This window comes from Oenanthe melanoleuca, chromosome 3, assembly GCF_029582105.1.
Source record: "Oenanthe melanoleuca isolate GR-GAL-2019-014 chromosome 3, OMel1.0, whole genome shotgun sequence".
NCBI classification, from domain to species: Eukaryota; Metazoa; Chordata; class Aves; order Passeriformes; family Muscicapidae; genus Oenanthe; species Oenanthe melanoleuca.
In genome coordinates this window covers 67,156,744-67,183,151 of record NC_079336.1, presented here as the reverse complement: position 1 = coordinate 67,183,151, position 26,408 = coordinate 67,156,744, and the positions used below count along the sequence as shown (strand labels likewise).

General features: G+C 42.1%; 2 protein-coding genes across 3 annotated transcripts in view; one reads left to right on the top strand and one right to left on the bottom strand.

Annotated features, from left to right (window-relative positions):
* SLC35F3 (solute carrier family 35 member F3) overlaps nucleotides 1-26,408 on the top strand; it is a 160,132-nt gene that overhangs the window by 91,961 nt on the left and 41,763 nt on the right. The window contains exons 1-2 of one of the 2 annotated variants that reach the window (XM_056488472.1): nucleotides 8,046-8,129; nucleotides 23,258-23,582. In XM_056488472.1, the coding sequence (XP_056344447.1) occupies nucleotides 8,054-8,129; nucleotides 23,258-23,582 (401 nt within the window). In that variant the 5' untranslated portion in view covers nucleotides 8,046-8,053. Of the gene's footprint in view, nucleotides 1-8,045; nucleotides 8,130-23,257; nucleotides 23,583-26,408 lie in introns of those variants that run through there. The other variant, XM_056488471.1, reaches the window with a different exon arrangement.
* LOC130251654 (splicing factor, proline- and glutamine-rich-like) lies at nucleotides 7,219-8,600 on the bottom strand. Its single transcript, XM_056488474.1, has 2 exons — nucleotides 8,459-8,600; nucleotides 7,219-8,091 (listed from the first exon to the last, which is right to left on the bottom strand). The coding sequence occupies exons 1-2, from the start codon at nucleotides 8,463-8,465 to the stop codon at nucleotides 7,529-7,531; spliced, it is 570 nt and encodes a 189-aa protein (XP_056344449.1). The 5' UTR covers nucleotides 8,466-8,600; the 3' UTR covers nucleotides 7,219-7,528.

Below are 26,408 nucleotides of genomic sequence, written 5' to 3'. Positions count from 1 at the left end.
TAGGAAGTATCTAAGAGCTAAGCTGAATTTCCTACCTGAAGAATTAAATATGCAAAGTTTTTGCTAATTTTGGATTAAATTCATCAAATAGAAAATACAGTGTTACAATCCTGTCTTGTTTATCCAAAGTAAACTATTGGAAAAAAGCTTGCCATTTTCCTCAGTCTCAGCCTGCTCTTGAAGGCTTCTACAAACACAATACTACTATCTAAGTAAAAGACTGAATTTAATGCAAGATATTTGGGGTAGATGATACTCTTTGCTGACCATGCATTCATCTGTTATGTGATCTGTGGAATTATTATAGTTTTGCATAGTTATGAATCTCCTGACTATATCCATGGTCCTTCTTTCCAAAAGGACAGAGCTGCCCTCCTAACTTTCCAGCCACAACCTCAAGCCAGTTTCCTGTCTTTAAGCCAGCTCTTTTAATCAAAACTTCCATGGCCTTGAACCAGCACAAAGGACTTATTCATTCTCTGTGGTGTTGCCCATGAATAATAGTCACCCTATCTTTGCTGTAGGCATTCATCTGACATTGCATTGTTCACCAATGCACTTGTGAGGTTAAAATAATTCACTTTGTAAAGATGTGTAAGATTATGAATCAATTTATGAATATCTAGAGTATTAAGAGAGTTACTTCTTGGTCCACAAGGCATTTTACTGTAATTTACTGTAATTTCAAAAATTCATATTTAACGTGTGACCCAAACTTTTTAATTATTCTTGCACTAGTGATAAATAGCAGTAATAATATATTCACCCTCTGCACTAATAATAAAAGGCATCCTCTTCATTAAGAAATTATAGTAGATTGCAAATATTAAACCTGATAGATATATTCTGAGTGTTGAATAACTATAATGCTTGGATGTTCTCAAGGCTTTTCAGCATAGGATCTCAAAAGCACATGAAGAAAGTAGCCAAGTTTTGTTCCAAGGTACTTGTGAGTAACTTGTGGCAACAGCTTAACTCAGGCCTGTGCCATGATGATGGCAGAGCCTGAAATGGAGTGAGAGGATTGCACTGCCACTGCTCTGTGCACACACTAGTAAGAACTTTCAGGCTTTACAATAGGCATTTCCACCCCAGTATTTTTCTCCCTTTTCCTTTTCCCAGTGTCTGAAGGCAGATACTCATCTAGGAAAATGGCTTATATTGCTATCTCACAGTAAGATTAATATGTGCCCTAATGGCAGCTAAAAGAAGTAAAAGGAAAAGCTCCCCTTGCCCCCCCCCCCCCCAAAAGAGAAATAGCCAATGGGCTCAAGAAAAACAGTTGGCCTCAGTGAGAGTGGGAGACTGGAGTGATTAGGATAGCAGGATAGGGAGGATATAATTACAAAGCACACAGTGCTAAAAGGTCCATCCTATATAATTTCTTTTAAATAATATCTATGCTTGAAGGGGGAACTCAGTGTGCCAAAATGATTGGTCTCTCTGAGGGCAATCAGCACAGCTAGTCACTTTAAGTATTTCAGTCAGAGTTCCCAGGAAAATTAACCTGCTTGCTTCCAGAGATCTGACTTGTTGCTTCCTGAGAATTAACCCAGAAGCCCACTCTGCTGAACTTCCCTTGGACCTCCTGTGAGGAAGCAGGGCAGACTTGGAAAATCTGGGGAGAGACTGTGCCTAAGACAATATTTCTAATCCTCATCTTGAATTTTTCTGGACATAGCACCATTATTGTGCACAGTCAGAAACTTAAATCATAGAGCAAAGGGTCTGAGAGCTTGAGAGGTACACAGCTTCTGGACAGCTACAGCAAATTTACTTTGAAGCTGTAAATTGTGAGGTCTAAGAGACTTCCACAAATCCCAGTACTAACAGTTAAGGGTTGTGATGGACATGAACAGTTAAAAAAGAAGGCACAATTGAATGGTTTTATTCTGTTTGTCTGTGTAACTTTATAAGTGGATGTGGCATCCAACTGATATTGCAGACTCTTTAGTATCGGCACTGGGAAGAATTTGATGAAGGAAAGACATGAAAGAGAAAAGACAATGCGAAGGAAAAAAACAACCAAAGAAACACTGACAAGAAAAAATAAGAAGAAAGACAAAGTGCAGAGTATACACAGGAGAACAGGAAAGAATGTAGTTATTTAAAGTGTTTAAAGTCAGTCTTCCTGGTAAAAGTGCAACACAGGAATCAGTCTGGATCTGCTGGCTCTTACACATCCTTGTATATTAGGTAGGCAGCAATTTTCTTCCTGGCAAATATCTGGCAAGTTCTTTATGTAGGTTGAACCCCTCTCCACTTCAGAGGCCATTGGGAGTGCTGAAATCCTACCTAATCTTTGGTTCAAGCTGCTGGCAGCAAAACTCAGATTGGACAGATTTTGTGATTTTCATCCAAGAGCCCTGTCTGTAAAAACAGTGACTTGAAATACAGAATAGATCTCCTCAGAGGTATCTTTACTGTTATTTTCTGAAAGATCTTTAGATGCCTCTTTTTTAATCTCATCTCTTGATCCTGTCCTGCCTGATAAAAATTGGGAAGGCAGTGCAGAGTTCTGTAAATATTCAGGTGAGAAGATGAAAAAAATGTGATTCTGTCTTCAGTTCTTATGGTCTGTTTTTGAATGTTTGAGGCCAGGAGCATGTGCTTATTTGCTCAGACAGTTCTGAGAGAACCTTTTTTTGAGGATAAAAGGTCTCCTCACAGACTGAAGTTATTTATTTTCTTTCTGAGTCAGAGTCTGAATGATAGATATTTTTAAAATTGTGTTTTAGTTTTTAGATATTTTAATTATGTTTTCATATATTCCAACTTCAGATGTTATTTACCTACTTTTCCTTCAGTGCTCAAAGTGTGAGCTATTGTCAAACATGGTCTCCTGGCCTTTTCATCTTTGTTAGAAGTTAAGTCCTCCTAAACTGGGGTGTTTCAGGAGCAGAGGTCTAACTCAGCTTACACACTGTTTATGATGGCAGAAAGCATGCACAGCTACACTGATATGTATTTCACATTCAGTGTTTTATAAAAACATCTGGTCAGGAGTGGACTGGAGGTGAAGAATGTAGAGGTGATTTTTAATACTGCATGAATCCTAGATAATTAAAGGGTTAAGAAGTAATTGTTGTTGCCTTGTTGATGCTGATGGTGTAACAGTGTATTTTTTTTATGATTTGAGGTGATTTAGGTCTTGTAGTCAGACAGTGTCCCATATACATATACGCAAGGAAAAGCAATTGCCAGGACAAATATCCAGGAGTATGTTAAAACTCAGGGATTAAATCTAGATTTTTCTTACATTTTGTGGAACTCACCAGTATTATTTGAAATGCAGCTGTTTTTTATGCACAAAACCAGGAGAACTTCTCATAAAATATTGGAAATAGTTAATATTTTATGAGACTTGGAAATAAAATCCAGCAGTGCCGTCTCCTCCAGTAATGCTTACAGCAGTTATAAACAGAAGGTTTTAAAAAAAGAGAGGAAGATATTCTCACCAGGACTTTGCATCTATCTCTAGGAACTGTTGGATATATTGTCATGTAGACAATCTGCAGCCCTTATGGACACCTCACATTTCACTGTTATCTGTATCACTCTCTTCTGACCAGATTTGAAGAGAAGGCATTCAGGTAAAGCAGTAACTCTACAGCAGCGTAGACTACTCCTCTTCCTTTCTCCTTCCCCTCACAGCCTTGTTCTGTGAATTCAAGACATGAAACTAAAAGTAACTGAACTATTTTGGAAGAGGGAAAATCAGAAAGACATTGTCCTTACAGCTAGGTTAATATTGCAGAGAAAAACTGTATGTAATTTTCACAAAAATGGGAATTTGTTCTGAGTGGAGGCTGTGAATGTAGGAGGCTGCAAACAGAATAGTGGTGGATGGTCACCAGACAGAGCATCTCAATGCAGACTTCAGAATGATTGCAGGATGGCAACCATTATTTCCAAAATAGCTAATAATTGTGTTGGAAATGTGATTTTGACATCTGTGTTTTTGAGAGCTGGGAAATAGAAACAGATTATAAAGTTTTTAGATATTGTAGCTGACCAAAAGTAACACAACATTCAAGTAGAACAACCTCCTCACAAAGAGACTAATAATTATTTGTGGAGAATATTCACCAAATCACTTCAAATATCCTAGAGGAAAGGATAATTTTTTCTTGACAGATTGTGGCCAGTGTTGGTTTTGTATGTGTTTGACTCCTGGCATATGGATTCATTCTGGTATGAGATGGAGCATATTAGGAAATCAGTTACATGGGTAGAAGTCCACACTCCATTTCCTTTAAGGTTGCTAAGCATAACAATTATTGCCCTCAGTGGTAAGGCAATCACATAAATTAATAAATGTCCTATTAATGAGTACACTAAACATGAAAATGTCTGAACTGGGGAAATACCAACTGTGCCTATTAGCAACAGAGCATTGTGTTTCATGTTGGTTAAACAAACTAGCAAATAGCATAAAAATCAAAGGCTGTAGCACACATAATTTACTTTTGTCTTGAATCTACCTTCCTGTGTGAATAAAGAATCTTTCAGGAGAGTTTTTATGATCCATAGGTTTAAAAGCAGTGCTATGATGAGTGTAAGCATATTTGTATAAAGGTTTATACATATAAAACCAACCCAATTATTATAATTTTTTAATCTAAAATGAAGAAAGGTAACCAACTCTAACAAAACTAATTTCATTGAACTACAAAGTCAACAAATTCTTCAAAATGGGCAAATTCTGACTGCCTTATCCTGAATTTTTAAATTGACCTTTCCTTTTTCACATCCTTGCTCTTGATTGGTAATGAAAATCTGCCTTCTCCAGTTTCCAAGGTTTGAGAGTTTCTCTCCACATTTGTAAGCTGTCTACAGCCCAAACATCCACCGGTTTCCCTCCACTGCCTCCTGAATACAGGAGTGGTGTTTTAAAGGTAAAAAGACATAAAACTGACTTGAAATTTTACCTTGTGTGAATCAATTTTGCATTGCTTATACTGTAAGATGCTTACAGTAAATGAAATCAAGTGTAATCCAGCAGTAAATGTGTTAAGGCTTGGGGAGGTGAGGATGCTGCAGCTACAGAAAGCAACAAGTGTGCTGCCAAATGCAGCTTTCACAGAAGAGTCCCTGGAACACAGCCCTCAGACACCCTAGTCTTCATTAAATAAACACAACTTTTTTGTTATTGCGATATGTGGCTGGCATTTTTATGCACAGTGTAGGACATAGTATGGATCTCTGTGTAAGTGCGTGTGCCTGTCAGGGCAGCAAGAGAAACCAGAGACTGTTAAAATGCTCTGGGGTTGGAGCTGAGCAGAGCTTATACAAGTCAGCTGTGCTTCACACACCCGTGGGGGCAAAAGGTTTCCAAGAGCCCACAAGAGGATGGATGTCCTCTTCCCAATTTGAAACCAGTCTTAGTTGGACACTGAATGTCCTCAATGGCTTTGGAAGCTTCTCTGGGTGACCAAACTGAACACTGAGGAGCAGAAGCTTGAGTGTTGTGGTCGTGCAAGGCATCATCAGAGGAGGAAGGAGGACAAGATGCCTTTTAGCTCTCCTGCAGCACCTGCTGCAGAGGGGCCAGCCAGCCCCAGGAGAGACTTACTGCCATACATGTCTTTGGTGTTTGGAGTTCTGGGCTTAAATAAAACACTGTGAGCCTGAAACATGTTAATAACTCTGCAAACCCTGAAATATTACACATGTGCAGGGTTAAAGTAATGTGTCATCCAAAACCTCATTTTTTTCAATGTGATTTTCTATGTGAGCAGTACAATCCTCCCAGTTTCCTTTAACAAATAAGAGAGCATAAGCCTTCTAGAAAGAAAGAATATAAGTGCTCAGCAACAAAGACTTTTTAATAAATACCCTTTTAATTCTTATGACCATCCCATTGATTACAAGTATAACCAGAAGAGAAGTGTGATTATCCTTGCACAGCCATTTACCTCCAGGAAAAATTGATGACATTTGGATGTGAAATGCTGATTTAGCGTTTGCCTCCTTGTATAGCAGAGGCTGAGATGATCCTGGAAGATCTGCTCAGAGAAGCCAGACAGAGTTCTCCATATTATGGTGTTACTTGTCATCTGATTCTGAGTGAGTCTCTTAAAGTATGTGGCTGTAATTCAACAACCAGTGAGCCTGAAGTTTCTTCCCAAAGGCAGTGTAAAATGAATTAATATTTTATAATGTGCTTTGAAATCCTCAGATAACAAGGACTGCAACATTGCAAAATATTTTATGGACAGAACCATCTGAGGGGAAATCTGCCTCTCTTTATGTAACTTCTTTCAATAACCAGAAACCAATTGGACTCTGAGACTAAATAGTGCAATGAGACAAGATGGACCCATGGTTCTCAAATGCCTACTGTCTGTAACATCCCAGGAAGCTGAATTGGTCAGGCAATTCCACTAAAAAGTCTTGGAAATAACCATGAAAACCAGGATTGTCTTTATTTCATTTGACCAAGCTGATATTTTGTGGTCTTAGCACCGAGTACATGATTTTTTTTCAGAAGAATCACTTTGAAACTAGCCTAATTATTTTTGTATAAGGTTCATCCCAAAGGTTGCACGGAAGAGGCATAGGAAGTGCAAAACACCCTGGAGCTTCATCAGACTGCAGATCAACTGATGAGACCCATGCAAACTAATAGTGTGGGTCTGACCCCTTGAGAAAGCTCGCCTCTGAAATATAAAGAACTTTCTAGCCAGCAGAAGTAAGGTGGTGTTTTCCCACAGTTTTCAGAGAAGTCTGTCAGGACTGATTTTCAATAGCTACTATTTATATAATTAAAGAATACTTCAGAATGTTTGTGGAGTATTGATGGCTGCCCAGCCTTGTTTGCAAAGTACACTCATTTTAATTTGACCAGATCTTAAGAAATGTTGAGTATTTGTGCCCTGTCTGCTGACGCATCTCAGTGTGGAACCTGGTAAATCTGCAGAGTATTTTCATATCCATGAAAAAAATCACAAGGAGCAAAGGGTGCTGAGGTCACTGTGCACAGCAGCTTGTGAATTCTGGTGCTTTGCTTCCAGTGATATAAATATTTTTTTACATCTTTCATACTCATTCATTATGATGTATTCTCTCTAAGTCTTGTTAATTAATGCTGGTTAGACTTTTGGGCTCTGAAAGAGGGGTAGCTCTATCACATGTTGGTAGGTCATGATTGGGAATTTTAAAATTATTGCTGAAAAAACCAAAAACGCTATAAAAGGTTGCTACATACAAGCAGCATCCAATTGTGACGCATGACATTTTATTTAATGTGTGTAGATATGGACATCATTTTGTGCCTTGAAAAGAAGTTGTTAAACTGTGTTAAGAAAGCTGTAGAGTATGTGACTGCAGGTATTGGAGTAATATTGGCAAATCCATGCAGTGTCTCATCTTGGCTGCTGTGTCGAGTTTTGGTCTCCCTCCAAAAGGATATACCAGCAACAGAAAGGCTGTGGCGAGGATGGCAGAAATTACTAAAGGCAAGGATGAAAATTGACCCAGAATAGTGGCTGGACTTGAAGGCACACAAAGGAGGGATGATAGTGAGTCAATAAAGAATTGGTTCGGAGAGTGTGAATTCTCCTTTTCCCGCAGACAGTGCGAAGGGGACCGTGCAGAGCGTGATGAGCCGGGAGCCTTTCCGTGCGGCCGGGGCCGGGAGCGCGGCTCGCTCCGGGGAGCGCTGGCGCACCGGCGGCAGCGGGAGCGGTGTCCGCAGCCGCATTACGGTCCCGGTCCCCGCACCTCCGCCGGAGCCGGACCGCGGGCCGGCGCCGTCCGGGGGCTCCGCAGCGCCTCTCGCCGCGGCGTGCGGGCGCCTCCCCCGCCCCGACCCGGGGGGCGGCCCCGGGAGCCCTGGGGGCGGGCGGGGGGGGCCGTGCCGCTGACGTCGGGTTTGCAGCAGCCCCGAGCGCCAGCGGGCGGGCGGGCGAGCCCCAGCCCCCGCCGCCCGGTGCTGCGGCAGAGGGCGGCGGGCCGGGAGCCGAGCCGGGAGCGCCGCCGAGGAGGGCTCCGGCGGCGCCAGGATGTAGGCGCGGGGCGGCGGGGAGCTGCCGCCGGCGACGGGCTCGCCATGAAGAAGCATTCGGCCAGGGTGGCCCCGCTCAGCGCCTGCAACAGCCCCGTCCTCACCCTCACCAAAGTGGAAGGTAAACCACATCGCTGGGAGCGGGACGAGGGGATCCCGGGAAGACCGGGTACCGCGACCGGGGATGCTCCGCGGAGAGCGGGTACCGCGACCGGGGATGCTCCGAGTGCGGAGCTGGGGCGATGCCCGGCTGCGGGGGACTGCGCGACTCGTGGGCGGGCGGTGGGAGCCCACGGGGTGAGCAGCTCGCCCGTCGCCGGGCACCGCCGCCGCTTTCCCTTGCCCACCGCCCTGCTCAGCCCCGGCTCTTTCCTCGCTCATGCTCCAGAGGCAGAGCACCTCTCCGGACCTCCCCTCGGGGCTCGAGCCACCAAACCCGTGGGCAAATACCTGCCATGCAGGACCCTTGGCCTCAGGGAAGGAAGATGCTCGGCACATTTGTTCTCCCGATGTGAGGAACGCAGTCCCGTGTTCCAACCATCTGTCCTCACCTCTGTTTGTTAATCCAGCTGCTTGGTAGCCGTGGACTTGGAGTCTTATGGACAGGAGGGGCATAGGAGCCAAAGAGCAAAGGGGGTTGGCAGACCTTTAGGGACCACAGGGACCTTTGAATACTTTCAGGGATCATGGCTGAGGACCTTGAAAAGGACACTGATGTGCTCAGGAGGGTTCCCCGGAGAAAACTGAGGGTTAGGAGCTGTTTTCTTGGGTAGAAAGAAACCTGTAAGCCATGTCCTAGAGATGGAGGAGTGATGTGATGGCAGGGTAATGGTCAGGAAGAGAAGCCTGTCTGAAGGATGGATACAGAACTCAGTTCCTGAAGGAAGAGCAAAGGGAAAGCTGCTGGTTTGGGGGATACCACTGGGGTATGTCATTGGTTGAGAGAATGGAGCTGGTGAAAGAAAAGGGTTGGCCAGGGGGAATAGAAGGGGATGAGCAGAGTGAGGCAAAGAGGAAGAACAGCTAAAAAAAGGAAATGATTGAATGGTAAGACATAAAATGTGAGACTCCAGAGAAAGCTCATTTAAAAGAAAAAACAAATAATGAAAAACTGAGAAATGAACGAAGGAAAGAAAAAGGGTAGCAAAGGGTCTGTGGAGCATAAAGTGAGAAAATGCAGAAATGTGCAAGAGGAGAAAAGGAACTAAAAGCAGCAAGAGTGGAAAGTAAGACATACCTGAAGGTTCTTATTTCAGTTCACAAAATACTCAGCTGTTGCATTTCCATAACATAAAAAACCACCTATTGCAGAGATGGGAAAAGGGATCCTAGTTTTGTGATAGAAAGAGCAGGCCTGATCTTCATTACACTATAATTAGAATTTTTAAAAGCCTATGGAGTTGACCCCATGCACAGTAGAGTGTTTCTCTTGAGGTTTGCATTGGAGGCTCCTCTGGGCAAGGAGCTCGCCTCCCTTTCTTTTGGTGCACTGCACAAGCTTTATGAATCATAAATAATAATAACCTACCAGGTTCCAGCTTTGAAATGTGGGTCATCTCATTCCTCTTTTACCAGTTCAAATACAGTTTATTACCTACCTTATATAGAAACAGGAGCAGAGCAGTCTTTCACTGTGCCATAAAATTGAATCCTTTCAAGCATTTCCACGTCTGCTCTGCATACCAACTCTCAGATACCCTATTGCTGCCCACCAGGGACTTTGTTGACCTAGTTGGACTTTTCCTTCTTTACTTCAGGTTCCTTTTTACTTTATCATCAGTGGCAAAAATCTAAATTGCCTTGATGGTGTATGGAGTTTCTTTCTTTCTCTTTATGAAAGAGGCTGTTTGAGAGCTTAGTTTTTGAAACCAATTGACAACATTTCCTTTTGGACTTATGTTGACTAATTTTGCCAGCAAGTGTTAAAACCATATAAAAATAATAATATGTAGTTATGGGCAAAAATAAGGTGAGACAGTTGGCACACTGTGGACTGCTGACTTCCCTTGGCCTGGCTGCCGTACCTCTGGCAAAGATTTGTCTTCCTCTGGTAGTCCAAGTCCATTGCAAAGGCATGGATAATGCTAAAAAGCAAGACAGCAAAAACTTTCATCTGCTTCCTAGTTATGATTATTTTCTCCCCTGTCAGCCACCATCAAAGTGTTTCAAGGATCTTTGGCAGAACCGCTAGGAATAAGTTTCATTCTGGGATAGTTAGCCAAGAGGAGCCTTTCATTGATATGCATTGCTGTAAAGCCCTCCAGCATTCCTTCTAGTTTCCTGCTGGTGCAGTGACTTCTTTGCTTTAAAAGGAAGATAAGGACTTTGTGCGTTGGGAAGCGTGACTGCCATTTCGAATTATTTTGGAGATTGAATCATCAGTATGCTCGGAGCCTGCTGTACCAGCACTTTTTGAGACAACTGTGTCTACAAGCATTGCTCAGGCAGGCAGTAACCATACCATGTGTTTTCTGTGCCTGGCACCATTGTACACCCTTCATATTTTGAGAAATGTAGGCTTGGTGCCTGTTTTGTGCTTATTCTTCCTTCTATTGTTGTTTTTATCACCGTTTGTTCTTCCTTCTATTGTTGTTTTTATCACCAATTTCTGACCACACTGTGATGGCCATTCCTCTCAGACCAGCCAAGTGACTGGTTTCACCGTATTTGTACATGAAAGCACAGTGTGCTTTGAGGACTGTCTTCTCATCCTCCAAAAGGTAAATATCTCCATTCTTGATCTGCATCTTGGGATCTTCCAGGACAGGTAACATTAGCTTTGACAAAGAGCTGCAGAACAATCACTACACCAGAGAAAACATATCCTCCACCTAATTAGCCTCTACTAGGAGCTGCTTATTCCCAGGCTTTCAGCACCAAGGAAATGCTATTGCAGCCTCCCCTATAGCACATTTCCTCTGCACTGTTCTGTCAGGAATGAATGACTGGTGATATTTCAAGTTTCTTATAAGGCAAATGACATCTCTCTGCTATCAATTATTGCACATAAACATCTAAACTGAGTTGCAGTGGAACCTGATGCTGCCACATGTTCAGCTGGAGTAACCTTGCCTGCATTGCTTGAGTTGCAGGGAATTTGTGTAAGTACTAATGATAAATAGATTTGGCCTTTAGTGTATTTTCATGCCTGCATGGAATTCATCACAAGCATATTAACACTGTAATCACTTTAATAATAAATCTTTTTCACTTCTTTAGCAAGCACAAACTAAAGATCCCAAGCACAGCAAAAACTTCCATGAGTAGCAGTTGGCTTCTTTAAGAGAGGAGATTCTTATTATCCTCATTTTGCAGATGGAGCAGCTGAGAAACTGCAGAATGAAGCAACTTGCCTAAAAACAAGCAGCACATCTTTTCACAGGGCAGGCAAGAAAAGACCTACAGCAGATAGGAATGGATACCCAAACTTCCCACACTTATCTTTGTAGCCGTAGGAGGGCCATGAATGCAGGATGCAACAGGGGTCAGAGAAGACTTTTTTTATTAAAATTAGTGACTAGATCTTCCTTTTCAGGAAATAAGCTCAAATGCTGCAGAAGTATATGTCTGAATAAATACTGTGTACTATTAGCAGTGTTCTGCTGGTAGCATCCAAAGGCTTTGGTAGTCAGGCAATGCTTGTATGAATGAGTACTAGGGCAGGCCTTGTGAACATCTTACTCAGGACTTGACAACTGTAGAAACAAGTTTGGTGGCTGCTGGTCTTTTTCCCCTGAAAGACCTATGCAGTGCTCATGCATCCTAGAAAACAGAAGCAGCTGGTGAGCAGGAGAGGCTGGTGTTTTGGTGGCTCAGCCAGGGATGCGGGTTTGGGTGCGCTTCCTCACTGAAGCAGCCTTGGCAAGGAATTTGTGTTGGCTTCTGCATGGGGAACTTAACTTTCAAAGTGTTCGCTTTTGCTCAGGCTGCCTCTCTGCACAGGATACAGTGTTCAATGTGACAGTGTTCAGCAGTCAGGGGACTTTAACCCACCTGGTTCTTGCTCCTTGGCTATGGTAGCAGTTTTCTCCCTCTCCTGACTGGAACTGGTGAGGGCGATGGTGACGAGTTTGCATGAATGAGGGTTTATGTTTGCTGGGTGTCTGCTTGTCCTTTGGACCTCCCAGCATGCACCCCATTACCGCAGGATAAAGATAATGTCACTTACTCAGCTGACAGAAAAGCAGTACCCTCTTCTCTGGGTACTGAATGTTAAGTACACATGGACAGTAATTACACTCTGGCTTTGGCCCAAGGCAGCTTTTGCTCAATTTTTGTATTCCTTGCAGTATTTTCAGTTAGCACAACAGCATATTTGAGCAGATAGCCAAGATCTTGTTCCAAAGGCGTGAGGAGTTTCTTGTTGCATAATACCTGGCTCACTTCCCAAATGGCACCATGCTTTCTTAGGCTTTAAACAGCCTCAAAATGAGCTGCTCTTAGCTGTGCTAGCTTGCTCACTGGGGAGTCCCTCTAGCTTATCATGTCCCCCTGGTTGTTTCATCTACCATCTCGCCTGTGCAAAATCATGGGTTATAAGTTTGGAGGTGACTCATTGCTTCTGCACTGTGTCCCCTCCTCAAATGATAAAAAAATAAAATAAGACCATTTTGATTTTTCTGATACCAGAGCAGGAGTTTTAATGCATCACAAAGCAGAAAGAGAGTTATTAGAGATTGATCTAAGCTTCCTTACTTTAGTGGCTGAAAGGAGACAGTATGTACACAGAATGGAAAAACTGTAGTTTCATTTACAATGACGGAACTTAAGAATGATAGCATCCATTGGATCATCTTCTCAGTCCTTCTGTAGATCACAGACCATCACCTTTCACCCACTTATCCTTAAATGAAGTAAGGTGCATTTTGTAGTCATCTTGAATCAATTTAGGCATTTGCTTTCAAAAAATAAGCAGATTACTAATCCACCTATTTAATTATAGACCTCTCCCATGAGAAGTTAGAACAAAACCAGTAAAAAATAAATATGAAGTCACCAGAATGCATTATTCACGATCTCCTGTATTTTAATTTTATAAATCTTGTAAAATAAATTTTGTCCTTCTTTCCTGATGGCTGACAATCGTAAACAGTGGGATTCATAGTTCAGTGTAAAAGCCAGAGTTCTGAAAAGACTCCTAGTTCAACATAAGAGTCTAAGTTAGCTCAATATGTATTCCCCAGCAATTTCCCAGCAACATGGCTCGTATATAGGATTATTTATATTATTGCTTTCCTAGCACATTATACTCAGTACAGCACATTCACTTATGTAGTAAGCAGCTCTCTCCGCTTGGCTGGAGCACCACTGCCAACCTTTAGTCCACAGCCCAGTTAATCTCTGTTAATTATAAACCGTGAGATGCCACTGCAGACCTGGATAGCATCCTGCGGAAGCAGGAATTTGGCCAATGAAAGAGCAGGTTTACTTTGTAGTCTTCACTGAGCTTTGCTGACAGCCACTGCGGCATAAGATCAAAGGCAACAGGAAACAAGGTGTTTTTAGCAGTGCAGAGCTGGCTTCTAGGCAGAGCTGGCCGCCATCTCTTGGGGAGATTGGGTACCCAATTTCCCATGTTAGCTGCCTGGTTCCAACACGTGGATCCTCTCTATCTGGACATAATGCAGGGGTACCCAGCCTGGAAATTTTGTGAGCCCTGCTCAAGGCGTGAATTTTGAAAGGAGATCAAGCACCCTTTAGTTATACAAAAGTTGTATGTTGACTCTTTTGGAAGTATTAAGTATACATTTTATTGAGTATCACTACTTCTGACCCCAAGCCTCCTTAACTGAGGAGGTAAGTGTGAGCTCCATAAGCCTTGTCATTCAGTCATGGAGAGGACAGAAGTGAGGAGGTAAGAGCTTCAAATGCCTGTTCCACAATCACCTCAAATTCCCTAGCACAACTCTCAGTAAGGGTAATATTTTATTTGTGACTGAAAAAGGCATGAGTCTGTCTTCTGTAGCTGACTGAAACAAGTGAGGAATAGTGGGTTGCAAAAGCCTTTCTCGCTGCAAAGAGGATGAGGCAAGTATCAGAGAGAAAATAGAAACTAGAATTTTTGCATGTAATGTATTTTTGCTCGGAGTTATACTGAGTACCTCAGTGCCCACATGGGCCTAGCCAAACCTGTATTTTTTAAAGGAGACTCATTTTGATGAGTTTGCTGCTGAGAGGTGAGGAGGCATCTCTTCTTCCTTCCAGGAGATCATTGAGTAAATCATGTGGGGGCTTCTGTAGATATATGTGCATTACTCTAACCACTGTGAGCGTGCTCAAGTCCTGTCAAGTCCACACTAGTATCTATTGGTAGACAGAGAGCAGATGCTCCAACTATCTTGATCTGAACTTAAGACCTAAGAAAAGCATGGTTTTTGAGGTTCAGTAGCAGGTCAAGAAAAATCGGGTGGAGTTGAAATTCACTCTGGAAGAAACCAATGGGCTGCAGCAGTCTAGTGTCTAAACCTGAGCTTACTTGAAAGCCAGATGCTCCGAGTGTTTAAAAGCTCCTTAAGAATGAAAGAACATTGTCTTGGTTTTGATATAGTGCAGTCAGCAGAGCCTTCACAGTTATCACATTTATCTCCCTGTATATATGCACTGATATAAATGTGCTCTTTATATTAGTATATAATTAATTGAATTCCCTTGGAGACAAAACTGTTACTCAAGAAAGATATGTTGCACTTGAATTGTAGCCTGGATAATTATTACAGTAGTTTCCTGCAGAGAATCCAGCCTGGTTTTTTACCATCTCTCAACCTTTGCTCAGTCTGAAATTTGAACAGACTGATCAAAATTTGCTCAGAATGCAATTTTGCTCTTATCTGTTTTTTTTTTTTTTTTTTTTTTTTTTTTTTTTTTTTTTTTTTGGTTTTTTTTCTAATAGAAGTTCTGCTTCCATAACTCTTTGAAGTAAGTGGTGAAACTCCCAGTAACCTTGCCAGGTAATTCACTGTAAGATTCAGTCCAATTTTTATTCAAGAATGGAATGCAGAATAATATCAAGAACATGTAACTTGTAATCAGGGTTACTCCTTGCATGTGGTTACTTTCCAGTCCCACAATGCTGGTACTGTGAAAAGCACCCAGTATCTTCCATTTTCACTTTGGACTCTGGTCATGAATTCTCATTAATATAAGAAGGACAGTATTTAGGGGAACTCCTCACCTCATAAAATTCAAAGTAGAATATCGTAATGAGGCCCATTCGAATGCAGCACTTTTAATGGAATTTCAAGGTAGTTGCCTCTGAAGATGAGTAAAATGTATTAAAGTCCAAATTGCTGCAGTATGAAGTTGATAACTTTTCAGTTCTTTTTATATCTCACTAACAGGAATTAGAATATGTATTTTGCAGAAAGCTTTGCTAGCACATTTGACAGAGGCAGAAAGGCATATGTTTGCTAGGGAGGAGAGTTTGGCATATCTTCAAAAATATGTGGAGATCATTTAATTCCAGCTCTTAGTAAGTTTAGATATAATATTTAGCACAGGATAAAACAGGAATTAATATATATTAACCTTCAGTGATAAAACCCACTATATCTGTGAATAATGCTTTAGGATATGAGACTACCTGCTACAAGAAACTTATGCCTATTTGATACAAATCAAACTATATGGATGATCTGGTGATATCAGTAATATGGGACAGATTTCTACAGATGAAAATCACCTGGATTGCCAATGAACCAAAAGTCCTATTTTTTACCCTGCTGAAATTAAGGTGGGAGGATCAGACAAGTTCAAATAGCCTGCATAGATTATTGTAACATTTTAATAATTAGTTAATTTATACTATGAATTTCAATAGTAGAAGAGGATCTGAATTCAGAATGCATTTTTCTTGGTTTGAGCTTTTGTTTGTGCAATTTTCCCTATTTTCATATACCTACGTTCCTTATTCTGCAGCCTCAAGCAAGTTCAGAGACCTTCTCACCTAATAGGTTGTTATCCTGGTGTGTTCTTTAAAATTATTCTATTGTGGACTTTAGAACTATTCTCCATATTAATTTATTCTTAATTTAGTAATGCTATTTCATGATCAAATTAAGTAAAATTATTTTTATCTCATACTTTAAAAGCAAAGTATTTAAAGAAAACATTTTAAACTTTTCTCAAATAGCATCTAAAAATCCATTCATGCGATGCTGCGATGACCAAATGTTCTAATTTAAAAGCTGATTTAATAAGGTTTTATAGGGTTTTGTCATTTTTACATTGTGATACATTAATTGATATTCAATAAAAAATAGAGTACTGATCTTTTAGACCTTGAGCAAACCCAAAGTCATTCCAACGCTGTGTTACAGTCCCACCCACCAGCCACCCACAGGGACTCACAGCTTTCCTTTAGGAACCCAGGGGCAGCTTCCTCAAAAATCACACACAGCTGCCATATGGGCCTGACCAAAAGTCCATTGGGTCCTGCCTCCAGCTTGGTGGAATTGAACAGGAACATGTATTTTCTAGCCATTCATCTCTCACAATGTGGGTGTGCTGACAGCTGCAGCTTCCCCACATGAAGAAAAAGATTTTTTTCTGCTTTGTTCCTAATAATGTTTGGCAGTTACTTTGCTTTTTTCGCTGTCCTTGAACAGTGAGTGGCCCTTTTCTATGGAGCATCCTGTGAAGAGCTCATAATCCCTGATGGCCAGAGCCGATCACTGAGCGTGCAGTGTTTGTTTACTCCCACCCACACCTCTTCATCAGCACTCTTCTCCATCTGCTAGTGTATGACCCAGTCACCCTGTCCTCCCCTGCAGCTGGCCACTGCCCCTGCTGACCTGCCTAACTTCACAGCATTAGGAAATTTTGTCACCTTGTGGCTCACTCCCTTTGTGAAGTAACTGTGGTTAATGTGCAGTTCCCACAGCAAACCTCTGCAGAGCTTTGGCTGCTTCCCCTGTTGCTGTGTATACTCCTCAATGGTTTCATATCCTGTACTGAGCCTTTTTTCCATTCCAGCACTTTCCCTCTCTGCATATTTTCTGTAAGGCTCTTTGGAGAGGGATTTTATTGGGAGCCCCTTCAGAACCTGGGAAGGGTAGCTGTGTCTCCTTTATCGATGTGCCTGATGACCCCTGTCAGAGAACACTGGTGAGGCTGCAGGATGAATCATCTGGTTCGCCCAGTACTTAAAGCTGTCCTTTATGCCTCTAAGATGTCCATCCTAGCTATTGCTCTCTCTTTAGCACTTACCTCTCTGTTTCAAAGCTGAGTTGGCAGGTAAGTGGCTGAAACCTTTCCTTCAAGAACTGGAGGTGGAGTGTGTGCCCCTCTTCAGTAGCTCAGTGCAGACAGCAGCCTTCCACCCCTCTGGTAGAAGCAGGAAATCCATCTGCCAGAGAGAGTGTCCACAGGGTCTCCAAGGCCAGGGAAACCCAGATAACAGCAAAACTGATTGGCTCAGAATAGAAAACATCCTTACTTAGTAGGAAAGCATAAATTCGGGAGGTCATTTGCCTAGAGGAGAAAGAGTGAGGCCCTAGCCTTGTTCCAGCAGCAACTTCAAATACAGGATGGAAATATTTCTTGGAGATGACTCCTAAAATGAGAGATGGGAACTCTCAAATGTGTCTGAATCTTGACAGGGTCTGGGTGTAAGAGAGGCATATGGGTGTTAGGAGTCATGGTCCTTTGGCATGCCCAGGAACAGATTCTTTGGCATCTGATGAGCTCTAGTGGGATTGTGAGGAGGTTACAGCTGCTACAAGCAACTTTGGCAAAGCTAGAGCTAATTTGGAAAATGAGGGAATGTCCCTTGATGCAGAAGTTGGTCTTTGCATGCTCTCATTACAACTGAGCAGGAAAGTTGATACATGGAGATTACTGGCTTCCAAAATTAAATATTAACAGTTTCTCAAAACCAGACACCAGGATGACCTGTGAAAGGAGAGGCCACCATTGACAATGGCACAAGAAAGCTGGACTGGGTACTGGGTGGTCTGCCAGGCAGCCAGGGAGTCCCTGAGACCTCACTCTTTAACCTGACTGACTGCAAAGAAAATGCCTGGGCAACAGATCTGAACAAATATCAGTATTTTGGGTTTAGACTGCTACAGTGTAATTAGAGATGTAAATCACTTAATGAATTTGGTATTTCATCTTCTCTTCACAGGATGATGCCTGAGCTGCTTTTAAATGGCTTAGATCAAATAAATGCATGGTTAGCATGGTAGGAACAGGGTAAAAGCTGTGGTAGGCAGGAACAGGATAAAAACAAAATTTGAGGAGTTTTGTGAGTCTGCTACTGAGGCAAATAATACTGGGTATCCAGAAGACCACCATCAGAAGCTATCATGCGTGTTCTCAGGTATGTTGGAGCTAATTGTCTCCCACTGATCTCTCCATGTAGTAGACACTGAGTGAAGAAGTCACATACTGTTCAAGGCTGTGAGAATATACCTTGGGTAGTATCTGGCCCTGATTCCCCTGCATGTCACAGCTCTAACCACGCTGAGGATCAGGCACTGTCTTACAGGACTTCCCTCAGCTTCTTCTCCCCTCTTTATGATAAGTGTATATTTTTGCAAGATTTATGAACTTGTTCTACGCAATGCTCAAGTAGTTACAAAACATCTGACAGGCTGGCAAAATGGAAATACCTTCAGGATGTTTCATTTATAGTTGTCAGAGAGACCTGTGAGGGTTGTTCTTTCTATCAGAACTTTATTTTCCAGAAGCCTGATTTAAAGAACTGTTTAAGGATATTCTTACTTGGAAGCACATTCCTAGCCTGGGAAGCCTGGAAGGGTTGTGCATTATCATTAGGTACATGTTTTGGTCCCTAATAGGCATGACCTTAGTCTGTAAGGGTCACTTTCTCACTCTGAAGGGTTGGAAAGGGCACTTGTGTAATGCTTCCTTCCCTGAGTTGCTGACTAGCTGACAGCAGCTAAAGCAGGTCATTGATGACAGCTAAATATGTTCATGTGGCACTGCACAGCTCTGAGTCCACCAGTGCTGTCTGTGGTGGCTTTACCCTCTGTGCCTGACAGCAGTGGTGGGGAGGTGGGGCTCATCTCACCCAGCTCAGACACCCACACCACAGACACCTACTTCCAGCTTGTCGCCCCAGACTGTTTAGAGCTGGTGGAGAGAAACAAGCACTCAGAGGGAGTGATTCATCTGGCTCTTTTTAATCATCTGCTTTAGAAGGAGATAGATCGTGCTATGGAAATGTCTTTTTTCTGTCTACTATCTATGCAGAAAGTGTAAATCCCTGTCTCAGATACACAAGTTGGCATGGCAGATGTCTCAAACTAAGATGATGAATGCCACCTTTGGCTTTTTATCGGTATCATATTTTTAATATACACATTTAGTATGGTCCTCCAGTAAGCCTATTGCTGTCTAGCTGTGCACAGGAGTCTTAAGTCTCTTGTACAGACTTCAGAAGAGGCCAGGACAGCCTATTTGAAGGTGTTACCTTTAATGGATTAAAGGTGTAGTACTTTCCCATGGCCTGTAGCTGGGTCTGTGGAGTAAATAGCTTGAGTATAGATGGCCCTTGCTGCAGGTATCCAAAGTCACCTGAGGAGGGTCTTAGAAGAATAGAAGAAACACAAGGACAGCTGTTTTCTGAAGCTAATGGCATTGGAGATTATTTCCTTCATTTTTTTCTGAATGCCATGTGAGAGAGGTGGGACTGAAAGGGAGGGAGCAGGAATGGTTCCATTTGGGATTTATGAAAAAGGAAAATGCATGAACAAAAGGGACAATGAAAAACCAAAATTAGTAAAAGCAAGATAGGCATTTTTTCTCTACCTCAGTATCTTAATTTGTTCTTTTGGGGAATATAGTAGAATACAGAGCAATTTGCTGCAGGAAGCAGTAGAAGAAACACATTAAAACCCTGCAGAACTAAAATTCTTCAATGTCCTGCCTCATCAATTCTAAAAAGGCATTTTGCCATCTTTAAATTTGTGTGCATTCTGTTGCCAGCTGACTCTTGTGCAGTGTTAGGGAGAGATAAGCTCTTCAGCCACGTGTGGGTTTAGTGTCACCCCATCTGTGCACTTGTGGTTTGGGTGAGGAAAATGTCCCCAGAAGAGACACAGAGACTAGACAAGGCAAACTACAGCCCTGGATTTTCTGTTTGCCAGCTGGTAGGCAAGTGCCCTCCATAGTAAATGAGAGGATAAGACCACATGAGTGTATATCATCTGTAGGATCCATCCTCTCTGAAAAAAAATCTGGCTTTGGGGGACAGATTATGTCACAAGTATTCTCCAGGTCAGTGGTGCATCCCCTGGAAAAATCTGTGCCCATTTGGCTAACTGTCCAACAGCACAAGCAATCGTGAGGACACAATAAAGTTTGACTGACAGATACTACAGATACTGACACAAGTCTCAGCTTGTAAGTGTTAATCATCAGTGATTTTTACCCCTATTATCATGAAATCTGTTGTGCCTGGGATAAGGTTTTAGTCACTCCCATCTGTAAATGCATCAAAAGAGTGGACCTAGAAAGTTAACCTTTCAGGTGCAAGTTCACTTTAGAAGTTATACATGCAGTATTGTCTATTTCTGAAAGCAAATGTTTCTGTCGGTGTGTTTAACACAAAATTAAATATACCTGGACAAGTAATTTTGCCTGTGTAGCACAGAAGACATCAGTAAATTCAGCTTTAGGGGGCAATTGCTGTGGAACAGAGTAGAAGGCAGTGATAGTCATGCAAGCTGTCCAAATGAACTGCTGGCTCCTGTGAACGTGCACAGTGCAGTGGGGACCTGGGCAGGTGGCTTCAGCCCTTCACTGGGGGAAGATCTTCATGTGTAGTGTCTGTAATGGGCTGTCTATAAACACTAGATTATCAGATGGTGAGTGTCAGATGCATCAGACCATTGTGATTGATTCTCATTTTAGAAAAAGATTACACAGCTTCAGTGTTGTGATTCAGAGCACCTACTCATCTTAAAATCTCATATACCCTAATGGATTTAGGCACGTTCCCTAATGTTAAATATCTCAGCAGGAGTGGTTTAAATCCTGGTTTCCTGTTTCCCTGGGGAGAAACTGCAAAAATATGTGAATGGCAGTACCCACTCTCTGTCTCAAGAAGGACCATTTTTGCCTACCTCTCCAAGCAATTTAAAAAATGTAAACTCTGAGTGAAGTTGCATTGATGCAGAGGCACAAACTCCCTTTAGCTCTTGTTTGGCATGCTGGCTTCCTGAATTTGTTTTTTCTGTGCCCAGAAACCCAGTGGTCCAAGGGAACAAGGATGCTGGAATTTAAGGTACGTTTGGTGTTGCAGTGACAATTCTCAGAAGAAAATCTTGAGTGGAAAGGAAAAATTCAGTAGTCATTCTAGGACTTGTGTGGTAGACAGCAAAGAGGGTGCTGGCAACTGCCCATTACATGGTGAAGTTAAAAGAAATGAGTGTATCCTTGCTTGGTATTAGCTCTGACACTGGTCTGTGCAGCGAGGCAAGAGGCATTAGTTACAAGCAATGTATTCCTAAGAAAATGCTTTAAAACTATTTTGAGTGAGCTGAGCATTTGCAGGCAGTCTGTTTGTCAATTCAAACATTTGGCAGGTGGCCTGTATCCTTTCCATGATGTGTTTAATACCAGGTCACCTTAACTTTGGACAATTCATTGGCTTGCTGGTACAGCTCTTGTTATGTGGGAGGCTGCCCACACAATCTTCTATTGAAAACTGAAATAAGTGGAGAGATCAGAAACATCCTTATCTCCCTGAAAGCCACACAAAAAGGCTAGGTGTTTATATCTTTGCTGCTGTACATTCTTTTTAGATATCAGGCCATCAAACAGAGGCCACAATCCTTCTTGTTATAAAATACAGCTTTACCAGGCAAACTAATGGTACTTTTAGCTCAGATCATGCATTTCTTATCTGTAGGGAAATAGCTAAATAGTTTTTTTTTTTAATAGAAAGAAACATTTTCTTTTATAATAATATAATATATAATGTATTAGGTCATATAAATACAAATTTAGCTTAGCTTGAAATAAGAGATTTTCCATATTCATGCAATTCATACCAGGATAAGGAACAAGGAAGGATTTTTTTATTTTTTTGTAATGTGGGCCTCTCTTAGTCTGTCTTAAATATATATAAATGTTTGGCAATAATACATTCTCTCATTGTCCTGGCTTTACTTACATGTTTTCACCTTTCAATGCATGCAGTAAATTCTGGGCAGTTTTGAAGTTGTAGATTCCTGGATTTCAACACAAACTGCTGTCACTTCCTGCTTTAGGTGAAGGGACCAACTAAACTGCAGTCAGCCTCTTAGAGAAATCACTGCTGAGTGTTTTGTGGGGGTGACTGATAACTTCAGCAGGTGTTGAGTGGGGTGAATTTAAGAAAGGCAGGTAAAAAGCCCTAAGGGCAGTGGCCTGCTGCTGAGGTCTGCCAGCATGTTTTGATCTCTGTGAGGACTCAACCTCTCCTTGCTCATTCATTCACAAGCTCAATACATTATTGACTGACAGCTGTGGGATAGCAGGGCTATAACAATTCATGTCTGAGGGTTGAAGGGGCAACGTTTTTAGGTGAAAAATTTCCAGCAGTATGTTAGGTTTGGTTATAATGGGGCACAGCTCCAGTCCAGTCTCAGTTTGTGCAAGACTCAAACTAAAAAAGTTAGGATTGCCTGGTCAGAGATGGACTTCAGGGCAGCCTGTGGGTTGGTCTAGTTTTTGCCATCTGGCTACAGCCACAGGAGACCTATTTTTCCAGGGATCACTGAAATGCCTGGTGATCCAATTCAGTATTAATCATGCTATTTATGTTGCAGTTATTTTGCTTAACTTCAAGATTAAATATGTTGCCCTCCTTCTCTTTTAAGAAACACCATATTCAATAAACTGGCCATTTCTGCATTTTCCAGAACAATAACAATTTCAAGTGCTGTTATAATTCTGTTTGCTGCTTTATCAAACTCAATCCCACATTTTTTATTCATTTACACATCCCAACAGCATGACTTTAAGCGGTGTGTTAAGCCTTTCTATGTACATCAAAGCAACATGTAATTTTCACTTCCATTGGCTTCTAAATCTAGAGGTGATAATTGTTATTTGCATTCTAATTATGCCTCAGTTCAACCAGAGGCTTTGCAATGATCTAAAAACAAAGGACATTCTGTGGCAGGATCTGGTGGGTTCCTTTGCTGGTAAAGCTCCACTTGACTTCAGGAGGGCCTAGGATTTGAAAACCAAAATGCAGGATGGGTTTCCTGAGTAAGCCACGTGTTTTCTTCTCCGCAGGGGATGAGCGCTCCCGGGAGTCTCCAGCCCCAGCCGAGGCACAGATGCAAGCTGGGGCGGAAGGCAGTGCAAGGGTGAGCCGCTGCTGCTGGAAATGTTCCGTCACGCAACTCAAGAAGATTTTCTGGGGCGTGGCCGTGGTCCTGGGTGTCTGCTCCTCCTGGTCGGGTTCAACCCAGCTAGCAAAACTGACCTTTAAGAAATTCGATGCACCCTTCACTCTAACGTGGTTTGCAACAAACTGGAACTTTTTATTCTTTCCTTTGTATTATCTTGGACATGTTTTTAAGTCAGCCGAAAAGCAGTCTCCAAAGCAAAGATACAGGTAGGGGAGCTTTTGTTTTCAATCCCATGGCTCTTGCATGCTGCTCTACATTTCACAGACATTTTGTTCCAATCAGTCAGTTGCATCAAACTTGTGTTTGCTTTCCTCTCCAGGTTTTTTAAAGGATGGTCTGAGTTCATTGTGTGTCCTATGTTAGGTGCTATTATTATTCCTAATATAATTTCACTCCAGCAGTGAGAAATCCAGATTTATTTCCAATACATGCAAGTCACGTAATGAAAGTCTGCATTTTCTGCAATTATTTATCCAGAGTTTTCTGCAAACATTTTTTTTTTTTAAATAATACCTCTTTCCCCTACCCATGGCAGACTTCTGTTTCAGTCTCTGAGTAAGCTAAGTAAGCTTTTCTTTTCCAATCTCAGGACTAGAGCAGAGCCTTGAATAGCTGAGTAAAAGGTACTGCAGTATTTTCCTGGCACTAGGCCCTTGACATCAAAGGCCAAGCTCTGATCCCAGTTAAACTTGAGCAGTTATGTTTATTTCCGGGAGGAAGCGCAGTCATAACCAAAGGCAGCATTTTGTCTTCAGCTCACCTTGTCTTTGTAGCAATCCAAACCCACAGAGCCTGGGTCACTCATGGAAAGCCCTGGGTGCCTGTCCTCCATGAGAGGCTAAGGATGCTCTGCCTGCTTGAAGGACTGCCTCTCACTGAGCACTCCCTCGGCTCTGCTCTGCTCGTTTTGGCCTGAGAGGTGTCTGGGACAGATGGGATGACTCAGCCATCAAGATGTCCCATGTCAGAAAGCTTCCCTGATACGTGGAAGGATGTGAACAACCTTTTCCCCTTCTGTCACACAGTGGGGCTCATAGACTTTTAATGAAGTAGCTCAGAAAAGTAAACAGTAAGAAGTACACATTTCTCAGCTCCCAGCTGCGCAGCAGCAAGGTGGAAACTTACTACAAAAAAAATCTAAGAAACTAGGTTGCTCAGGAAATCCTCTGCCTCTAATGACTAAGAAATTTTACTGCTTAGCCATCATTACGGTTTCTTCATCTTTTAAATAATGTGGGGGCTGCAGATAATGGATATGACCATTCACTGCAGGTTCTGGAGCAGGATGCAGATGTTCTAAAGGCATTTTCATAAGTGCCGTGTTTCCTGCACTTTAGTCTTCAGGTTGTATTTGTTCATGGCAAGTGTGGTTGCTTCAGAGATGAGTATGGAGGTTACAGAAAGCTGCAGCTTAATCTAAAAACAGCAACAAATGCTAGCCTAAAAGCAAAAACCTTTTTGTTTCTTTGGTTTTAAGTATTTTTCCTCCCAGCTGCTCTCAGGTAATGTTTTAAATACTGTTGAATTCTGGGGTGAGCGGTTGTGGTTTGCCAGATCCCTGGGGTTAAAAACCCAGAGCACTGTACTCATTGCTACAGTAAATTGATACAGTTGGTAGTTTTATGTCTTTCATTAATTAAATGAGGGCTGAATTGAAGAGCAGGTGCAAGCCCTGCAGCCTGTGTGGGATGCAGGAGGATATCGTTAGCAGTAGGCTTGCCCAGGCTTCATAAAGAGTGTGTGTTTGTGTGTCTGACAAGCAGGCTGAATAGGGTTAACTTGGGTTTTTCTGAGTGTCAGAGATGTGTGCGTTTGGAGATACAGCTGTGGCTCCCAGCTTTGCTGCAATTTGTTCCATGGTTTGGAGCAAGTCACTGCAGACCTCTGATTTCCTTGTACTCTGTTCTTTTGGAGGAGCCAGTCCTTTAGGGAGGACTCCCCTTTAGCATGTTTTTGCATAGTGTCTGCCTCAGCATGTCCCCTATCTGCACTGAGGCCTTTTGGTGGTGCTGCACCAAGAGTTACTGTGAAATGATTTCCTGTTCCTGTGCTTGCTCCATTACAGCTGAGATGTCACGTGTGTATACATCAGTAAACCCGAGCATTGCAGTCCAGCCTCCCCTCCTAAGTATTCCTCCTTTTTCCATGTGTGCAAATATACAGAGAGAGAGATATATGGGGACTTTGCATCTCCATATGAGGCATCACCATCTTCAGTCATGCATAGTTGGACACATTAGGAAGATATTTCACAGACTTCTGAGTAGTTAAAAGAAGACAATTCTGGCCTAGAACTGTAAAGAAACTGGCATAATCACTTTCTGCTTCTTTCATCCTTCACTTTCATCTATATTTTACATCCTATCTGAGCTCTCTGGCAGGATTTTGGAACAACATAAATTAAAAGGCAATAGTGGGAGAAGGTGGAAATATGATGTCTAAGTCACTTTAGCAGGGAAGTAGAAAAGGAAGGGGTTCTCAGATCTTGCCTGCACAGGCTGCTGAAATTCACAGGTATCTATTGTTTTTTTGGCAGCAAAGCTATCCCAGGATACCTGCCCACCCACCTCAGCAGGACTGGGCTTCTCAGCCTCCCCTCCACCAGCCCTTCCTGAGGGCACCAGAGCCAGCAGGTGTGCTTTGGGTTCCTCCCTGTACATGAGAGGGCATGCAAAAAACAGCACCCACCAGGAAAAATACACAAAGGAGGATCATAAAATGTAGAAACTGCAAATAGATGTGTAGTCCCTCCTGCATAGATTATATGGTTTATTATAGTTTTTAAATTCTTGTTGTATTGTACCAGTATGCATGCTATGCTGTAAATATGCAAATTTTTATGTTTTGTAATCTCACAAGAAAAGCCTGTGATGCATATAAACCAGTTATTAGCTGGTTTATGACAGAAATCCAGATGTTTTTTCCCTTTTTATAGCATGGATAAATAGTAGTAAATTTGCCACCAAAATTTTGTAGTGACACATTAAACGTAAGAGCAGGCTTATTCAGTTTCTTTATAAGACTTTGAGTAT